Source organism: Taudactylus pleione, unplaced genomic scaffold, assembly GCF_031769625.1.
Source record: "Taudactylus pleione unplaced genomic scaffold, aTauple2 ptg001207l, whole genome shotgun sequence".
NCBI classification, from domain to species: domain Eukaryota; kingdom Metazoa; phylum Chordata; class Amphibia; order Anura; family Myobatrachidae; genus Taudactylus; species Taudactylus pleione.
In genome coordinates this window covers 40,881-61,107 of record NW_028285608.1, presented here as the reverse complement: position 1 = coordinate 61,107, position 20,227 = coordinate 40,881, and the positions used below count along the sequence as shown (strand labels likewise).

Sequence of the window (20,227 nt, the reverse complement as noted above, 5' to 3'; positions counted from 1 at the left end):
TTTACTTACATCGTTATCTACTCTATACTCCAAATGTTTTTATTCCATGTACTTGTCCTGCATTTGTATTGTATGTCACTGTTTTCTTGTTTTGTTCAAATGTTTATGAACTGTTTTTGTACTTTGTTTGTGTACTATGTAAGGCGCTGCGGAACCCTTGTGGCGCCATAAAAATAAAAGATAATAATAATAATAATAATAATGCTCCCAGGCTAAAGAAGATGTTTTTTCGGGAGTTTCCCTTTAAACCAGGATCAAGGGAAGGGTACTGTCACAAGCCGCGGCAGCGGCTTGTCTCCTTCCAGCTCTGGGCTTTCACAGACTGGCAATGCACACGATTCCGCTCCGTTGGTTGCTTGGCGCTCTGGACGCTGCAGGGAGTGACGTATGGTCTCAGATTCTGCCGATTGGATCCCTCACCTATTTGTATCATCTGGTCTTTTGCTGCCTCGCCGGTTATTGCCTTTCCCGTGATCGCTTGGCTTTGCTGCATGGTCAGCACTCCTGTGTTATAGTATTCCTGTTGCTCTTTTTGTCTATGGCTTCTCAGCCTAGCTCCAGTCTGTTTCCGTTCCAGTTTCTAGTTGGTTGCTTCGTCCATTCAAACCATATTCAGTGTTCCATTCATCTGCGGCCAGCGGCTTCTACATCATCCACGAGCCGAACATTGTGTCAACCCGGCGGCACAGGTCGCACTACAGCGTCCAGCTGCTTGTGTCAACCCAGCACCACGGGACACACTCCAGCGTCCTAAGTATGCAATCCAACGTATCCCCGCATGTATCAACCCGGCAGCACAGGCCGCACTACAGCATTCAGCTGCTTGTGTCAACCCGGCGGCACAGGTCGCACTCCAGCGTCCTAAGTACGCAATCCAGTGTATCCCTGGTTGTGTCAACCCGGTGGTACAGGTCACAATAGAGCGTCAGCTGCTCGTGTCAAGCCGGCGGCACGGGTCGCACTACAGTGCGCAATCCTGCATACCAATACCAGTGACTTTATTACTGCACTGCATGTCTGCTACCGCATTTTGCCAAGTTACTCCAGCCCTCAAGGCTGCTGCACGGCCCAAAGGCCGCTTCATATTCTACGGCCCACCAGCCACAGCTAGCCAGGGTATTCCAGCCCTTAAGGCTGCGGCATGGCCCAAAGGCCGCTTCATATACTACGGCCCACCGGCCACAGCAAGCCAAGGCATACCAGCCCTCAAGGCTGCTGCACGGCCCAAAGAGTGCTTCATATTCTACGGCCCACCGGCTACAGCTAGCCAAGGCATATCAGCTCTCTTAAAGCTGCTTCACGGCCGCAACCAGCCAAGAGTTTCAGCCCTCAAGGCTGTTGCGGGACTATCAATACACCATTCCTCAAGGGGTACCCCCCGACCAATCTCTTTACATGATCCTCCGCTCAGTATGAACCAGAGTCGATTCCTTCCTGGATTCGTAACATTAATGTCCACCTCTACATCAAGCTCTCAGCCACCCAGAGTACCATAAGAAAAAAACATTGGTTTTATGTTTACATATATAAAGCTCTATTTTTATTTGCAAAAAAAGTACACCAGTGCATAATATCTCTTATGCTGGGTACACAACTATGTGTATCCAGCCGATGTGTAGTGCGGCGGGTCCTGGCATTGGCAACTACGTACACACTTGCCAATGCTGAGAGCGATGGCGTGACAGCGCGGGCCATGCTGCATTCAGCAGCATGGCCCCTGCTGTCGATATCGCCTGACGGGCAATGTCACTGACAACACGCGGGAACTTGTATTTTCAGGGACTTAGCGGGTACACACTGCCTGATGTGGACGATATGTCGTCCGATCCATATCGTCTAGTGTGTACCAGGCTTTACACTACTTAGCTTTATAGGGTTTACTTCTGCTAATACTGATGAGTACTTATGTAAAAGTTTACTTCTACATATCTGCATATGCAGGGCTTAAAGTGGTCCTGGAGAGGTAGTGGAACTCATCTTCCCCCTGTCGCCTTATTCCCCCTCCCCCCCCGTCCCGAGGAAGCATTGGGGGCTATGGCAGTGTGAAATACATTTTAGATGCTTTTCTTAGCACTCCTGCTGAGACTACAATGTTAAGTCACTTGAAAATAAAAAATAATGTTCTATCTCATCAGTGACATTTTTCTGCCGTGCCTGTGAGGTTTTTTTTATAGGGTCCCCACAAACTATTCTGTCACTATGCCCCATGTTTTTTTGCAACCCCTATTTATTACCTTCACTTGATTCTTTCCTTACCTATATGCTGGTTTCTCTGAAATGAGGGACCTCTGAAGAAATTGAGCCCCCTAGGCAGACAATAAGTGGCTCTCTGTCTGTGGGACTTCTGTGCAAGGGACTTGGTAGAGGTGGAACTAGTTCCACCCCGTTCCTGCCCACTTTAACCCCAATACACATCAGTATGTACCTGAAATAATCAACAAAAATGTAGCACAGAAGCTAAAAATCATTCTCACCTGAACTTTTCGGACAAATGAGGGTGTTACTCGTTTCTCAAAATCATCAATTGGAGTGTAAGAGTTCAGGATCTTCACAATCTAGGGAAAAACAATGAGCAAGAAATAAACAACAATGGGGCCCTACAGAAAGAAGAGACTCTCTGAACCTTACTGGATGAGCTACATAAAACTTTTTCACAAATTATTGGGAATATGGAAAGCAATGGTCAATGGTCAAGACCATCGCGACTATCGGTCTTGCGACGAGACCCTGCAGTAGGGTCTCGCTGCCGCAAGCCCTGGAGTGATTTTGGCTCTATCAGAGCCAAAATCACTCCCACTGACATCACTACTGATGTCAGTGGGGCCGGCTCCAGACGGTAGGCGTTCCCATGGGAACGCCTCCGTCTGGCAGCCACGCCCCCAGCACGCCCACCAAAGGGGGCGTGCTGTCATTCACCATCGACAGCACGCCCCCTTTGGTGCAAGACCCCGAGCGACAGCTTGGCTGTCGCTATGCAGGTCTCGCGCATGCGCATGACGGAGCTCCCTCCGTCGTACGCATGTGCATTAGAGCAGCATCGACCCGCTTGCGAGCGTCCTGCGCTCGCGAGCGGGTCTGAATTAGGCCCACAGTTCGGCTGCTGTAGAGAAGTGCATGTCCATGTAGTCAGTAAGCAGAGTGAAAAATATTATTGTGTCATCCAGTGGCGCTGGATATAAAATGTTGCAAAACACAAAGTATTGGGATAGTACTTAATCCTTATCAGAAATGTGAAATCCTGCTGGTCATCCTTTTGTATCTGGAGTTCTCAAAATCTTCATACTTTGTCCATATGATACATGTAACAAAAATAGTAAAGGAATGTCTTAATAGTCTGATGTAATTTTCCTATTAATGTTCATATGCAGAATGACGTTGTTCTTATCAAATGGGCACGTATGGTTGATGCGTACCCCACTCACATTAGAAAGTGTGGTTTAACTCCTAAAAAGGTTTCTTTACTCTTCCTTCCTAATTGTTATTCCAAACAAGTCTTTTTATATCGTGACACACAAATGTTTATGAGGGGTGAAGTGATGCGTACCCTACTCACATGGTGTAAATGCTGTAACCTGCATATAATGGTTTCTTTTCGGATATCCTCCTGGAGTATCCTCGGGGTTAATTCCCATATGATGTTTCCTCATAAAGAAGGAAATGGTATATGTTTGCTAAAAGCTTTTAATAACATATAAAATAAACTCAAACATACATAAAAGTGAAAAATAAAAAATAAGTATATGTTGACCTGATAGTAGCAAAATAATCCTCCGTCTCGTCAGAGAGGAAACAGCCAAAGTTGTCCAATAGTTAAAAAATCCCTGTAGCCAACGCGTTTCGACCTGTCCCTGCAGGTCTTTTTCAAGGTATAGGGATTCATGTATACACTAGTGTCTTAAATACCCTGTGTAATCAATTAGTCTCAATTGTCACTTAATTGGTGTATAGACTACACGTTTCTGTAGAGATCTACCTTCTAGAGGTGGAAATACATATTCCGGGGTTGGTGGTTACTTAATGTCTCCCAACCGGATTTCCTCCGGAAATGGTTAAGCACGTTCGTCTCCTATTGAGTTCCCCCAAGGCTCGCTACCCACGTGTATGAGCGTTGAACTTCCTCCACGTGGGTAGCGTGCGCCCGTGCTCCTAAGTCCACAGCACATCACGTTGAAGCCGGCCCCGGCGTCCGACCGGAAGCCGCGTCATTGGGCCATGACGCACGTCCGGCGACAGACAAGCTGGGGCACAGCATACGGAGGGAATGTCTCACATTAGCGGCGGCCATATTGTAGCCTCATGGTTTCAAAGGGGGTGTTTAAATACATAAACTTAGTGTAAAGCACAATAAATAAATAAATAAAAACATGTAAATATGTGACATATAAAAAAATATTATACAAAAGGGATATAAAAGATTTCTCATCCCATATGTGATCAGAATATATATACAATACGCATGAATTCATTACATAAATAAGAATGAGTGGGGATACAAGAGAAGATAGCAGCAAATAATCTTATTAAAAATATATTAAAAACTGAATCTAATATGTCCTAATAAAAATAGCTATTAGAGGAACCATTTTATCTCAAAGTCTTGATTTAGACCGCAGGGGACCAGTGTCTTAAATTTATAGATCAATCTCATCTCTTCCCTTGCGATGGCCCTCATATTATCTTTATTGCGTACGGACCCTTTAATGATCTTAAGTCCCCAGAAATTTTTTATTCCATCTGTGGAACATTGATGTATGTTCTTGAAATGGGCCGATAATGAGTGCGTTTCCAAGCCTTTTTTAATATTTCGGAGGTGTTCCCCTATACGAGTTTTAAGATTTCTCGTTGTCCTCCCAATATAGAACAGACCACACTTACATTCAATGGCGTATATGACATTTTTGGAGTTACATGTTATAAACTCTAATATATTCAGATCTTGGCCATTTATGTTAACAGATATGAACTTTCTTTCATTTCCGTTTTTTTTTATATTTCTACACCCTAAACATAGGCCACATCTATGGAAACCAATAGTTCTGTTCGTACTCAGGGTATCATCGGATAGGTGTGCACTCTTTACCAATTTTGTGGCAAGATTCGCTGCCTTTCTGTATATGTGCACTGGTCTTCGAGGGATAACTCTAGCCAGGATGGGATCCCTTTCTAGTATGGACCAGTGTTTCTTAAATACCCTTTCTATTTCCCTATGTTGGGAATTAAAATCTGAAATAAAAGCCCACTGGAATTTTTCCTCCCTCATTTTTTTGGGTTTAGTAACCAATAGGTCCTTCCGGTCCAACTCCATTACTGTTTTCATTTTCTCTGTTATGGAATCTTCTTTGTATCCACTGGCTATAAACGCTTCTTTCATTCTGTTTGCTTGTTCCTTAAAATCCTCTGTTTTTGAACAATTCCTTTTTAACCTCTTAAGTTGTCCTCCTGGTATGGAGGTAAGCCATTGATGATGATGATGGCAACTATTCATTTGTATATATGTTGAAGAGTCCGTTGGTTTCTGGTAGGATTTCGTCTGGATCTTTCCATCTTCCAAAAAGACTGTCACATCCAAAAAATTAATGTGTTCCACCTGGATGTCAAACGTTAGTTTGATGTTTCGATCATTAAAATTTAATTTAAAATCATCTAAAAGGCTTCTCTCCCCTTTCCAGATAAAAAATATATCGTCTATATATATATAGACGATATATTTTTTATCTGGAAAGGGGAAAGAAGCCTTTTAGATGATTTCTGTGTTAAATTAAATTTTAATGATCGAAACATCAAACTAACGTTTGACATCCAGGTGGAACACATTAATTTTTTGGATGTGACAGTCTTTTTGGAAGATGGAAAGATCCAGACGAAATCCTACCAGAAACCAACGGACTCTTCAACATATATACAAATGAATAGTTGCCATCATCATCAATGGCTTACCTCCATACCAGGAGGACAACTTAAGAGGTTAAAAAGGAATTGTTCAAAAACAGAGGATTTTAAGGAACAAGCAAACAGAATGAAAGAAGCGTTTATAGCCAGCGGATACAAAGAAGATTCCATAACAGAGAAAATGAAAACAGTAATGGAGTTGGACCGGAAGGACCTATTGGTTACTAAACCCAAAAAAATGAGGGAGGAAAAATTCCAGTGGGCTTTTATTTCAGATTTTAATTCCCAACATAGGGAAATAGAAAGGGTATTTAAGAAACACTGGTCCATACTAGAAAGGGATCCCATCCTGGGTAGAGTTATCCCTCGAAGACCAGTGCACATATACAGAAAGGCAGCGAATCTTGCCACAAAATTGGTAAAGAGTGCACACCTATCCGATGATACCCTGAGTACGAACAGAACTATTGGTTTCCATAGATGTGGCCTATGTTTAGGGTGTAGAAATATAAAAAAAAACGGAAATGAAAGAAAGTTCACATCTGTTAACATATATGGCCAAGATCTGAATATATTAGAGTTTATAACATGTAACTCCAAAAATGTCATATACGCCATTGAATGTAAGTGTGGTCTGTTTTATATTGGGAGGACAACGAGAAATCTTAAAACTCGTATAGGGGAACACCTCCGAAATATTAAAAAAGGCTTGGAAACGCACTCATTATCGGCCCATTTCAAGAACATACATCAATGTTCCACAGATGGAATAAAAAATTTCTGGGGACTTAAGATCATTAAAGGGTCCGTACGCAATAAAGATAATATGAGGGCCATCGCAAGGGAAGAGATGAGATTGATCTATAAATTTAAGACACTGGTCCCCTGCGGTCTAAATCAAGACTTTGAGATAAAATGGTTCCTCTAATAGCTATTTTTATTAGGACATATTAGATTCAGTTTTTAATATATTTTTAATAAGATTATTTGCTGCTATCTTCTCTTGTATCCCCACTCATTCTTATTTATGTAATGAATTCATGCGTATTGTATATATATTCTGATCACATATGGGATGAGAAATCTTTTATATCCCTTTTGTATAATATTTTTTTATATGTCACATATTTACATGTTTTTATTTATTTATTTATTTATTGTGCTTTACACTAAGTTTATGTATTTAAACACCCCCTTTGAAACCATGAGGCTACAATATGGCCGTCGCTAATGTGAGACATTCCCTCCGTATGCTGTGCCCCAGCTTGTCTGTCGCCGGACGTGCGTCATGGCCCAATGACGCGGCTTCCGGTCAGACGCCGGGGCCGGCTTCAACGTGATGTGCTGTGGACTTACGAGCACGGGCGCACGCTACCCACGTGGAGGAAGTTCAACGCTCATACACGTGGGTAGCGAGCCTTGGGGGAACTCAATAGGAGACGAACGTGCTTAACCATTTCCGGAGGAAATCCGGTTGGGAGACATTAAGTAACCACCAACCCCGGAATATGTATTTCCACCTCTAGAAGGTAGATCTCTACAGAAACGTGTAGTCTATACACCAATTAAGTGACAATTGAGACTAATTGATTACACAGGGTATTTAAGACACTAGTGTATACATGAATCCCTATACCTTGAAAAAGACCTGCAGGGACAGGTCGAAACGCGTTGGCTACAGGGATTTTTTAACTATTGGACAACTTTGGCTGTTTCCTCTCTGACGAGACGGAGGATTATTTTGCTACTATCAGGTCAACATATACTTATTTTTTATTTTTCACTTTTATGTATGTTTGAGTTTATTTTATATGTTATTAAAAGCTTTTAGCAAACATATACCATTTCCTTCTTTATGAGGAAACATCATATGGGAATTAACCCCGAGGATACTCCAGGAGGATATCCGAAAAGAAACCATTATATGCAGGTTACAGCATTTACACCATGTGAGTAGGGTACGCATCACTTCACCCCTCATAAACATTTGTGTGTCACGATATAAAAAGACTTGTTTGGAATAACAATTAGGAAGGAAGAGTAAAGAAACCTTTTTAGGAGTTAAACCACACTTTCTAATGTGAGTGGGGTACGCATCAACCATACGTGCCCATTTGATAAGAACAACGTCATTCTGCATATGAACATTAATAGGAAAATTACATCAGACTATTAAGACATTCCTTTACTATTTTTGTTACATGTATCATATGGACAAAGTATGAAGATTTTGAGAACTCCAGATACAAAAGGATGACCAGCAGGATTTCAAATTTCTGATAAGGATTAAGTACTATCCCAATACTTTGTGTTTTACAACATTTTATATCCAGCGCCACTGGATGACACAATAATTTTGCTTTGTTGGATTATATGTATTGGAGTCGGGTGAGCCTCCATTTGTTGTGTTGAACTGGGGGCAGCAGGTTTTGCGCACCATACCTTATAGTCACTTTTTAATAGCCAGAGTGAGAAATATGCCAGTTTTCTCAGCCTAAGACTTTTTTAAAAACTTTGTGCATGGCCAGAAACCTTGCCGCAGTTATAGGAGCCGTGCAGATGTGTGTTTCTTACTTACAAACGCTTGTGACTGGAGTATTTGTGAACAGATGCTGAAATTAGCTTTATGTGTTTGTTTATGCATATACTATATTATGTTTGCCTATGCCAGCTTTAGGAATCTTTTTCATACACAAACAAAGAGTTGTATTTCAGAAGTTTTTTTATGTTTTATTGAAGTCTAAAAGTAAAAACAGATTTTGCAAGCAAAACAAACGGTTAAAAACATTGGTGTAGTGTATGTGACGTATATCTAACATAAACCGGATGCAGTTGATACTGCATGGATGCATCTCATTTCTTGCAATGTCTGAACTGTAGTCACTGCATGTTTTAGTCACTATGTTCTCCCCAAATCTCCAGGTTACAGAAGAGGTAGGTACTGCATGTTCAAATAAAGATTAACTCCTCTACTCTCTGCCGCATATACATAGTTATGTTTAAAAACCATACATGTATTTTGTATAGGTATTAACCACGGTCTATATTATGGATATATGTACTGTGTCCATAACTTGAAATCATATTTGCACTTATACCAGGCCTGCAAAAACAAGTTAGTCTGCCACCCATCAGTGCATGGGTTTAAACTCTGCACAATACCCTTGCTAATTACATCTCCAGTGAGATCCTAAACAATGGTCTTGCTAATTTCATCAACAGTGATCAGGTGCCTCTTGTGATAGCCATTGTGTGATATCTTCAGACAGCATGGGGTTAGGGAAGGCCATCCCTACAGTACATGGAGCTGATGCTGGCAGAGGCCTGAAGTAGGGAAGGGCAGCACCTGGTATACAACCTAGCTCTGAGAGATAAGGACTTCCAATTGGGGAGCCAGGAGAAAAGTGCCACCTTAAAGGAGGGGAACTAGAGATTGCATAAAAGACTGTAACTGGGGACAAAAAAGGAGACTGGGTATTTGTGAGCAGAATGCTAGGACTGAAGGGATGACAACTCCCACTAGACAGACTAAAAAATCTACTGAAGTACTGTGAGGATAGACAATAATTCTTCCTTCATCAGTTTTCCCTGCAGGTCTTCTGCACCAGTGTGCCCACCGAAAGCTGGATGACAATAAAACAAGATTTCTGCCTTGTCTCTGCAATCTAGGCTCAAGCCCGTAACAAATAGCCCATAGTTGGATATTTAGAGATTGGTATAGTAATGGACAATGTGCCCATTGTGTGTTCTTTCCATTTGCTGTAGTATGACCATGTTATCTAAAGTGCTATAATGCTGTAGGAGATTTTTAGTCAAGAGACTTAAGTATTCCTTTATCCGGATATCTGCCTGGGTGTGAACCCATGTACATAGTACTGAGGCCAGACAATAGACTGCAGGTATCTTGGTAAGTCTGATACGAGAGCCTTTGCTATAATCTCCACCAGTTGGCCAGTGCAAATAGCTGGTTGCCCCGGTATCCACAGACTGAAGCAGACCTGCACACATCTTCAGATTATAGCAACTTTGTATATGCCTGCGAATGCAGCTTTTATAGTGAACGCATTTTATGCCGGAGATTCAATTTAGCATAACCCCTATGCATACAAATATAAATAAAAGTATAGTCTACTTTATAGAACTATGTATATTAAAGCAGCAATAGGGAAGATAGAGTAAGGGTACCTGGACTGTGGACAATGCGGTACAGCGCTCACATATTTCTTTGGCATCTTCATCTTTGATTTTCTTAACCTGCAATAACCATGCAGTCTGGGAAAGAGGTTCCAGAGTTTCCTTGGCAGCACTACCTTGCAGATTCTTACCTTGCAGCCATTCTTCTAAATAGCTTATATTGCATCTAGATAAATGGTAAAGACATCTTTTAAATGACGAACAATAACTACAAAGCATTTTTTTTCAAAAACTATTTTCATATAGCGCTTAAGATTTCAATAGTGCCATGTACCATGCCCGATGATGTATATATGCAAATGCTGGTGCTTGGGACTCAGAGACAAAGTGAGTTTGCCACAAATAGCAGATGTTGGGAGTTGAGCTTGGACCTCATGCTAAAGTAAGGAAAAATCTATTTCTTATTGTTCTTATCTTAAAGGTCATTATTCATAATGGCGCCCTACACTTTTTTTCATTATAATACGCTACTTATGATTCCTACTGTATGTTATCAGGAATTAATCCTTATATATAACGAAACAAACTTCATCCATTCAACTTTGTGCTCCTTTCTCCCATCCTGATGAACTGTCCAACAAAAGGAGCCACTAGTCAGTAATTGACAATGTGACTGTATATCTGTATATGTGTATTTATAAGACACCACATAATGGGGCAAATGCAGAGTGAAGACTATGCCAGTTTGAGCAGCGTACTCTCCGAGGTGCTCTAACATAGGCTTCTTTGTGCAAATGCATGGACAGATGGTTTAGCTACTATATTAGAGAGGCTTTAGATGTTTTATTGAAGCCTAATAGCAAATGTGTATTTTGCAAGCAATACAAATGGTTAAAAGCATAAGCATAAGTGTATGTGATGTATGCATAGTGTAGACTGGATACATATGCCACTGGTGCCAGCGTGCACACATCTTGTGATAGTGGCAGCTTAGCATATGCGTTCAATTGCAGTTGTTTTAGAGAATACATTGTACCCCATAGCTTGATGCGGCAACTGCATTACAGCATATACTGTACAGTGTGCATAACATTTATAGGTTTTATTTACCAACCACAACACCAGTGCTGTAAAATACTGAAAAGATGAATCTATGCTGAACTGTCATATAAATGAATGAGTAAAATCCTCTGGACTAATTTGCATAGCTAACATACATCAGGTCAAAAAGTTTGAGAAGGGTTAATTAGCCTTACCAAGGGAAACTGCAGCGTGCTAACTAACTAAATCAATTGTTAGGAATATTGTAAAATCCTTTAGAGACAAGGCACAAGTGAAAATCCACCAGGAATGGGGGGGATGCAAATCAGCAGTGTAGGCAGAGATGTGCAGAAAACATGGCTGCTGGATTAGAACTCTGGAATCCAAGTAAGGGCACATACTGTACTCTGGCTGATTCAGATTCAAACGCAATTCGCCCGCATCTGCTTGGAAGTAAATGCAGATCTTCTGTATTCAGAGTTAATCTACTTGTGAAAGAAGCCGTCCCCACATTTGCACCAGCCCTATCCTTGATGCAAGAGAACCTTCAGAAATCAGACAGATGTTTCGGGCAATATTATATGCTCATATTCAGTCATATTCAGCTGCAGATATATCTGATATCGGCTGTGGAGCACAGCTGACGCGACATGTCTGTGAACGATGTCCACAGGACCCCCAGGGGCGTGGGTACTAATTACCAGGGCCCGGGACTGTTGTCCAATGCTGCCCCCTCCCCTCTACTTGTCAGTAGCCCAGCACACGCTGCTGTATGCAGTAAGAGACCAGAGAAACTGCTGCCTGTGGGAGGGGGGGACGATCACACTGATCACACCTCCCCTTGGATTTGTGCAGGGCTGAAGGGCTCTCAGCACCCCCCCTCCCTAGCCTGCAGTGTCATGAGTAGGTTTTCTATTTTGTCTAAAGGGGCATGCCACGCCTCCCGCAATTAGGCCACATCTCCTGATAGTAATTGGGCCTGGCTTTCTACAGACCTGAGGACCCCATGGAGTTCACGTTTTCCAGGTCACCCTGCAAGTGCACAGGAGCAGTCAGTACTCACTGACACATTTTTAAAAGGTCCACAGGTGAAGCTAATTATTTCACTTGCGATTCTGTGAGGAGACCTGGAAAACGCGAACTGTTTGGGGTCCTGAGGACCGAGTTTGAGAACCGCTGGTTTAGAGAAGTGGGAGTTACAACCATGTAAAGCTATAGAAAGAGCAGAGAGTCCCCATTGACTGAAGATGTATGGCAACAAATTTAGTTGACAATGGAGAACATATAGAAGTAATAAGGACAAAAGAAGAATACAAATGTTTTTGGCAAGAGATTTGATTCTATTAGTGAAAGCTGCCCTTGGGGGAAATAAATGTATTCTCAACTGAATGCTGACGTTACCAACACGTGGTTAAAAAAAACGATTCTGATGACTCTATTCAGTAATCAGGTAACAAACTGAAATTAAAACTATGCTACATGAACTTTCAGACCTGAAGCCTTCTAAAACCACCTAGGATTTGGTGAGCACGGAGCAGCCAAAGGCAGATCACCAAGTAGTGGTGCATCATTAGCTCAATTTATGTTTTCATCTTTTCCTTTTTGCTCCTACATGAATTTAATTTAAAAACTGCTATTATTTTGGTAAAGGAAAACTGCTTCCCATTATGTTTGCCTTACCAATAGAAAACATTAATTGTTAGTATCTGTAGGATAATGCATTTTATGTGCACAGGCATTTCCAGACTTCTGGATTGCTAAATTTGTCGTATTATAAGTAGATATTAAAACGCGTTGATATTATTTCAAAAGCCAAATGCTGGAGAATTATAAACGCAGGTCCTGCATCAGGTACAGAAATTTTGGACAACGTAGCCATCAGTGATATGGACTCACAGTGCTGTTGGATAATACATTTGACATGATTAATGTCCATACCTTATCTGCATGCCTTTCCTACATGAGCACATATCCTTGCGCAGGAAAAGACTATTGAGTGTGACAGTGGAAATCAGGAAGAACAGTTGCCTCACTGCCTGCTTCTGGAGCTCAGGGTCCATGCCATGCTGACACATGGTGGTGTAAAAGTAACTCAGCTGCTGGAGTATTGAAGTCATAGTATAGGCATCTGTGTCATCTATACTCGATGAGCGTTTGCGGAATCCTGTAGGTTTTGCAACTGATATTCCATGCAGACTTTCATATTCCAACATGCCGGGCACTAGAACAGGGTACACGTCCAATCAAAAGTTAGTTGATCAAGTCCACGGTGCAATCTAACTAAACAACATCAAGCCACGGCTCCAGCCTTTGCTGCATACAGGGCCACACCATATGACAGATTGTTTTGTCATCTTCTATAAGTTATTACTATTTATACTTAAAAGACAAATGTGATTGTTTCTAACCTATCTCAGAGTAATAATGTTACTAACTACAACTGCAAAAGTCAACACTTTCTGGACTTTAACACCTAAACTGCTAACACAAAGTACATTCAGGGCCAGTGCTACCATTAGGCAGCTGCCTAAGGGCGCCAACCTCTTGGAGGCTGAATCAATTAAACAATAAACTAAAGGATGTCTGTACAAGACATCCTCCTTGTACAGTGCACTGAAGGCTGCTACGGGTTTGAACAGCTCCAGGTTGTGCTTCATAGAGCCGCAGCCTCACTGCTTTCTTTCTCGCTTGTACCTAGGGGTCCTGCGGAGGGTCACCATGGCCGCCCCTCTAAGCGATGCACCTCCTCCAGGCACCTAGATCCCGGCACCTGGCTTTATTGCAGCTGTAAGGGCGGATTGGGCCACCGGGACAGTGGGGAAAGTTCCAGCTGGGACGGTCCCATAGTCCGCTCTACCGGGCTAGCTTGGCTCACACTAAGTGTACCAGGCTGGCTCCTGCACTTCCGGTTTTGCATTCTACTGTGGAGTGCAAACCGGAAGTTTAACTACTCTGGCTAGCGTGCACTTTCGGGTGCTGTTAGCTGGGAGCAGTGAGCAGCGAGCTCAAGGCACAGACCGGATATCTGGACGCCATTGCGGTGGTGGCATGGATCCGGAGTGAGTCGGGGACTGGGGGCTGGTGGTCAAAAGGGGCTCGTAGACTGTCATTACAATGGTGAGTACAGTGTGCTTTATGCCGCATTTCTGTAGAAGAGACTACATTATTTTTGCAATCCGAGAGTGCCGCCCTCTTTAACTATATATATATATATATATATATATATATATATATATATATATATATAAATTTCACCCGGCCCACTTAGTGGCCACCTGTATCTGGGAGTGGGGGCACTGGGCTAAAGCTTTGCCTAGGGTGCCGATAGACCTTGCACCGGCCCTGAGTACATTATATGCATTAAGTCACAAATAAACATGATAGATCTAGCTTTTCATTCACCAACATGAAGTGAATACATGAGGCAACAGTGCTCAGGCCAGGATATCATCGTTTTGTGCAACTGTGGGAGATAAATATTACTTAACTAATATAAATCTCACAAGTAGCTGTCAGTTGAGGCAGACATATTATGGAGTGAATTACTATTCATCACAATGCAGCCTAGCAATCCACTAAGACCTAGGGGTATAGTTACTAAAGTGCAGGATTTTTAGTAGTGGAGATGTTGCCCATAGCAACCAATCAAATTCTACTTAACATTAGCACCTTCTAGAAAATAATAGCTAGAATCTGATTGGTTGCTATGAGCAACATCTCCACTTCTAAAAACCTGCACTTTAGTAAATTTACCCCCCTACTGTCCTTACATTCAACAACATCAAGTTGCATTTGGTGTAGCCCCCAAAATGACCCCCTTTCATTGTGTAGTATAGGCAACCTTAGAACTGTAGGGCTAGAGAGGGAAGCCACTGCAATGTCATTATTAGATACATTTTATCAATGTTAACGTTACAACAAAAATCAACAGTATTAGACTTGGTTCACAGATATACTGACCATTTCAAAAATACACATTTTTACAAACAGACATTTATTAAGTGCACCACTGCCGTGTTTTTGTTAGGCTAATCTATGTTCAATCCACAAATGACAATCCTTCCAGAACCACATCTCACCAATCATTGGCTGGATGTTATTCTCCATCACGGTAATAAACTGCTGGTAGATACGAATGGCCAAGTCACTGATGATCTGCCTATATTCTGACAAATCAAAGTTCTTCAGACAGTTTTTGTTTTGAAGTGGCAGATTATACTTCATAAACTCCTGCAGGCGGGAGACATTGGAAGATGCATATGATTACAGACACATGTCTTAATGACATGCTGCTACCTTTCAGATGCAAGATTACTTACTGCCAATATTACTTTGCAACCCTGTTAAAAAGTAAAGTACATACACCTGTAGCTCTTTACACCTATTTAGGATGTACCCTAATGGAATATGATAAAGGCTAATGAAGTCTATGGGGTATATTTACTAAAGTGAATGCTTTTAGAAGTGGAGAAGTTACCCATAGCAACAATCAGATTCTAGCTATTGTCTTCTAGAATGTGCTAGTTAAATGGTTTTAGGTAGAATCTGATTGGTTGCTATGGGCAACATCTCAATTTCTAAAAACTATCTAGTAAATATACCCTTATTCAGCTACAGTGATATCAGTGGTCCCACCCCTGTGTATATCATCCACTGTCAATTCACACAGTGGATTTCTGGCATTCTCTGTTCAATATTTATGTAAAATAATGTCTGTACTTTCTCCTTCTCTATGTAATAATGTACGGCACTATTTCCCAAACTCGGTCCTCAAGGCACACTAATACCCCTTTTACACCAGAGCTAAAACCCGCGTTATTGCAGGGTTAACCCGTGTTGCTTCTGGCTGTAAAAGGGTTCAGGGTTGGATTCCCGGTAATCCAACCCAGGTAACTTGCAGGGTTTAATACGGGAACAATCCTTGAAACCCTGCAGTGTAAACGGCGTGATCAGGGTCATGATGACCCAGATTGTGCCGCATGCCCCCCGATTGGCTGGCTTCAGTGGCGCTTGGAGATGACGTCATCTTCAAGCATCCACTGTAACGCCGAAAGAGCCAGGTCATTGTAGACCTGGCACTAGTGTTAATGGTGCCGACTCGGGAATATCCTGAGCCAGCGCCGCAGTATGAAAGGGTTAAGTTCTGGGTCTGATCCGCATCGGAACCCTGTTCCAACCCCCGGGTCAGACCTGGAACTTTGTTGTAAAAGAAGTATAACAGTCAAGGTTTTAAGGATATCCATGTATGAGCACAGATGGTTAAATCACAATAACAGAGGTACTAATTAAGTCACCTGTGCTCAAGTACGGTTATCCTTAAAACCTGGACTGTTAGTGTGCCTTGAGGACCCAGGTTGGGAAACACTAGTGAAGGGTAAATCTCCTTCATGACCAGACCAAGGGATATATTTACTAAAGCTTAATTTTTGAGTGAATTTGTATGTCTATTTTAAAAGACTGATATCAACTCAAAATAAACTGTATAAATCACTGGACAAATTTCTCAGTTACTAACATCCGCTTTTGAAATCGATTTCAAAATCAAATGCGATGTGGGTTGATTTTCAGGAGTGTAAAAATGGTCGATTTGGAATATGCACTTCAAAATCACCTACAAAATCGACAAACACTTCCGTACTCCTATTGGCCAAAACATATCACATGCACCGTAAGCCACAGAAACTCATTATAAAAAGGCTGGCACACACCCAAGCAAATTGAAAGGGTGATTTGTGGAGGGAGAGAGAAGGGAGGAGTGTTTAGCAGGAGAGTGATGATTTCATATAGGTGCTTAAAAAGTGATGTCTGAGAGTTTTGTCCTGTCAATTTCTGTATTGTTATTGTCATTTTGAAGTTTGTCTTATCTAATGTTTATTATTACATGTTTACTATTTATTATTATGTAAACGGAAACAGTATGAACAAAACAAGGGGAAAAAGAGTACAGAACATTGCCCGACATGGACAAGGTTTATAAATATTGCTGCATCAGCAGTCATACTACTCATATAAGCAGCAGAACCATTGTAGGCATTGGGAGGAGATGATGGTATAAGTGTGTGAAGGAAAAGCACATGAGCGATGAGAGCTGACAGTCTAAAGCAGTGGCGGAACTCCCAAGACAATGGAGTCATTTGCCACCGGGCTCCAGTCCTTAAGGGGGCACCTGGCTCCATTGTCCCTCGGGCCGTTCCGGGCACTGCTATGGAGATGGAGCGCTGCTGATCGGCGCTCCACCTCCAGCGGCGTCAATACAGGGGGTGCGGTCGCACCCCCTATTTGCCGGGCGCCCGCTGAGTGTGTTACCAGCGGGCGCCCGGCTCTGTCTTTCCCCCCGGCGGTAGCCCAAGGAACGGTGCTCACTCCTGAGTTCTGCTTCCGGGTCCCGCAATGCACTATGGGACGTCACTCCCATAGTTCCGAGGAGCGGGCGCTGGGGACTGAAGGAAGCAGCACTGGAGCAGGGTTTCAGGTAAGTATTGTTTTTTGTTTTTTTTTGTATGTGTGTGCACGCTCTTGCGGGGGGGGGGGGAGACTCACTACAGGGGGCATTATTGGTGGCTCACTGCAGGGGGCATTACTGGGGGCTCACTACAGGGGGCATTACTGGGAGCACTACAGGGGGCATTACTGGGGCTTTCTACAGGGGTCTTACTACAGGAGGCATTGCTGGGGGCTTACTACAGGGGGCATTACTGGGGCTTTCCACAGGGGGCTTGCTACAGATGGCATTACTGGGGGCTTACTACAGGGGGCATTAGGGGGGCTTACTACAAGGGGATTTCTACAGGGGGGTTACTACAGGGGGCATTACTGGGGCTTACTACAGGGGGCATTACTGGGGGCTTTCTACAGGGGGCTTTACTGGGGGCACTACAGGGAGTTTACTACTGTGGGCTTACTACAGGGGGCACTACAGGGAGTTTACTACTGGGGGCTTACTACAGAGGGCTTACTACTGGGAGCACTACAGGGGGCTTACTACTGGGGCACTGCAAAGGGGGACCACTACTGGAGGTACTGCATAGGGGGACCATTATTGGGAGGCACTACATAGGCGGCACTGCATAGGGGGACCTCTACAGAGGGCACTTCACAGGGGGACCACTACTGGGGGAACTGCATAGGGGGACGGCAGCTGGGACTGGTATAGGTGATGGGGGGTGGTACATTTTAATTTGGGGGGCACCAACATTTATCTTGCCTCCGGGCACCTGGGATGAAGTTACGACACTGGTCTAAAGGTATTCACTTTAGTTGTACAAGGGTTATAGAGCAACTACAAAAAAATTCTAAGGGAGTGATTCAATTGTTTATTGACTGGCAATAATTAATGGGCACCCGACGGAGCAATTCAATTGTTTTGGACGCCCATTAATTTTAGCTCTTGTGGCACTCAAAAGCACTGGGTTTAGTTGTGTAAAGCGTCTAAACCCAACCAAAATACTGATTAGGGCAAATCACTGACTGTCCGCACATTTCTGCTCACCACTTCAGGAGGCTGTGAGCAGAACTGTCGGCTCCCATGGCACTCACGCCTAATTGGAGCAGCCATTGAATTGCTCCGTCGGGCTCCCATTACTGAGTGGCAGCAAAAAACAATTGAATTTCCACCTTAGAGTGGTATTTAGTGGAGAGAGACAGGGAGTTAGCGGCAAAGGGGACTATTTACTAACAGGAGTTAAGGGGGAAAAGAGCTAAGAGGCATAGAAAATCCAAGTACATACCGCTTCTCGATATGTACTAATGGATTTCCTGTTCTGTTCTGCTAGCACTATTTCTGAGGGTTCTTATCGCGCTGCCATAGGCTCCTATGGCAGCGCAAAGTGCCTCAGATGTTATCAAGATTTATTTTACACTCATGGTGTCCTGCATCTCCAGCGCCGCATCGCGTCCCCCGGCTGCTGGTAAATCCTTTCTTATGTCTTTACTAGCGCACTGCTTACAGGAAGTCCTTGCTGTCTGTTGTTGTTTTTGTCAATAAAATTGTGTTTGAATAAAAAAAATGCGCCTAATGATGAGGTCACCTGCCACCTCATCATTAGGCGCATGTGCATAAACTATGCAGCCGACACTAAGGAGGGGGCAGAAACCGCTGACTGTCAGCAGGTCTCTTAGTAACAGTGTGGCAGCCGCCTCCTGCTTCGCGGTACTAGCAGGCGAAGCAGGAGCGGCATTAACGCCATGGCATGTGGAGTGTTAGTAAATAGACCCCAAAAACTGAGGCCATGCAGGTTTAGGATCAAACACATTCTGCATGACATTAATGCATTTTGGATAAATGTCACAAAGATTGGGTGATATAATGTAGTTTTAGATTTGATGGACTGGGAAAAAGGAGAGATAGTGACCATACTTTAGATTACTTTTAGTATTATGTTACTATCCCTGTCCTTTAAAGGGCCTATGTATTTGGAATTTCAGTCGAAAACCTTTTAAAAGGAAATTATTACCATAAAACAGGAGTACATATTACTGCAGTATGAGATGAATAAATAAACTTCCCATTTTTTATATTTGCTCTAAACCAACTCTTCTTACATGTATTACAAAATAACATAGTGTCATATTGTGAGATCTAGTGGTTTAAATATACTAGAAGAACTCAGCTTAGCGAGTGCCTTGAAAAAAAAGAACAAAAAGAGAAATAACCCCAGTAAAAGTGAAGTCCCCTGTGACACAGACAGGTGTATATAGAGCAACAGTCAGTTTGGTTGAGGTGGGAGCACTGAGCTGTACAATGAAACGACTTCATCTTCTCTTTAACCACAGTGCTCATCATGCACAGAGATCTGTATAACAGAGGTGTAAGGAGACACCTACCTCTTCTCCACTGTACTGTTTTAAACAATTGAGGATATGGTGGATATTGGACAGCCAGAATGACAACATTTCAAAATCATCTGCATGTTCCTTAGTAAAGAAAATAAATAACATAAATCAAGAAATGGTCCATCTAGTAAACGGTGTTGGAACTTTACATGTAATATAAAATTTGCTATATTATATTCTTATTCTATTAAACTGGGCTCAAACCTAAAAGCAGTTTAGAAACAGAGAAAAGTAAATGAAAAAATATGAAGAGAAGATCCTAAGCACAATATTTTCTCTCCGGCGATTCCAATATAGTGCTGCACCTTTGTATAATGCCCTCATGAACCCT

General features: G+C 42.6%; 1 protein-coding gene across 1 annotated transcript in view; it reads right to left on the bottom strand.

The window, feature by feature from the left end:
* Nucleotides 1-20,227, bottom strand: part of LOC148451024 (unconventional myosin-Vc-like) — a gene marked incomplete at its 5' end in the record, with an annotated part of 73,978 nt that overhangs the window by 13,058 nt on the left and 40,693 nt on the right. Inside the window, 5 exons of the mRNA XM_088462359.1 lie at nucleotides 2,475-2,555; nucleotides 10,075-10,249; nucleotides 13,003-13,285; nucleotides 15,144-15,294; nucleotides 19,888-19,977. Coding sequence (XP_088318485.1) covers nucleotides 2,475-2,555; nucleotides 10,075-10,249; nucleotides 13,003-13,285; nucleotides 15,144-15,294; nucleotides 19,888-19,977 — 780 coding nt within the window. The remainder of the gene's footprint in view (nucleotides 1-2,474; nucleotides 2,556-10,074; nucleotides 10,250-13,002; nucleotides 13,286-15,143; nucleotides 15,295-19,887; nucleotides 19,978-20,227) is intronic.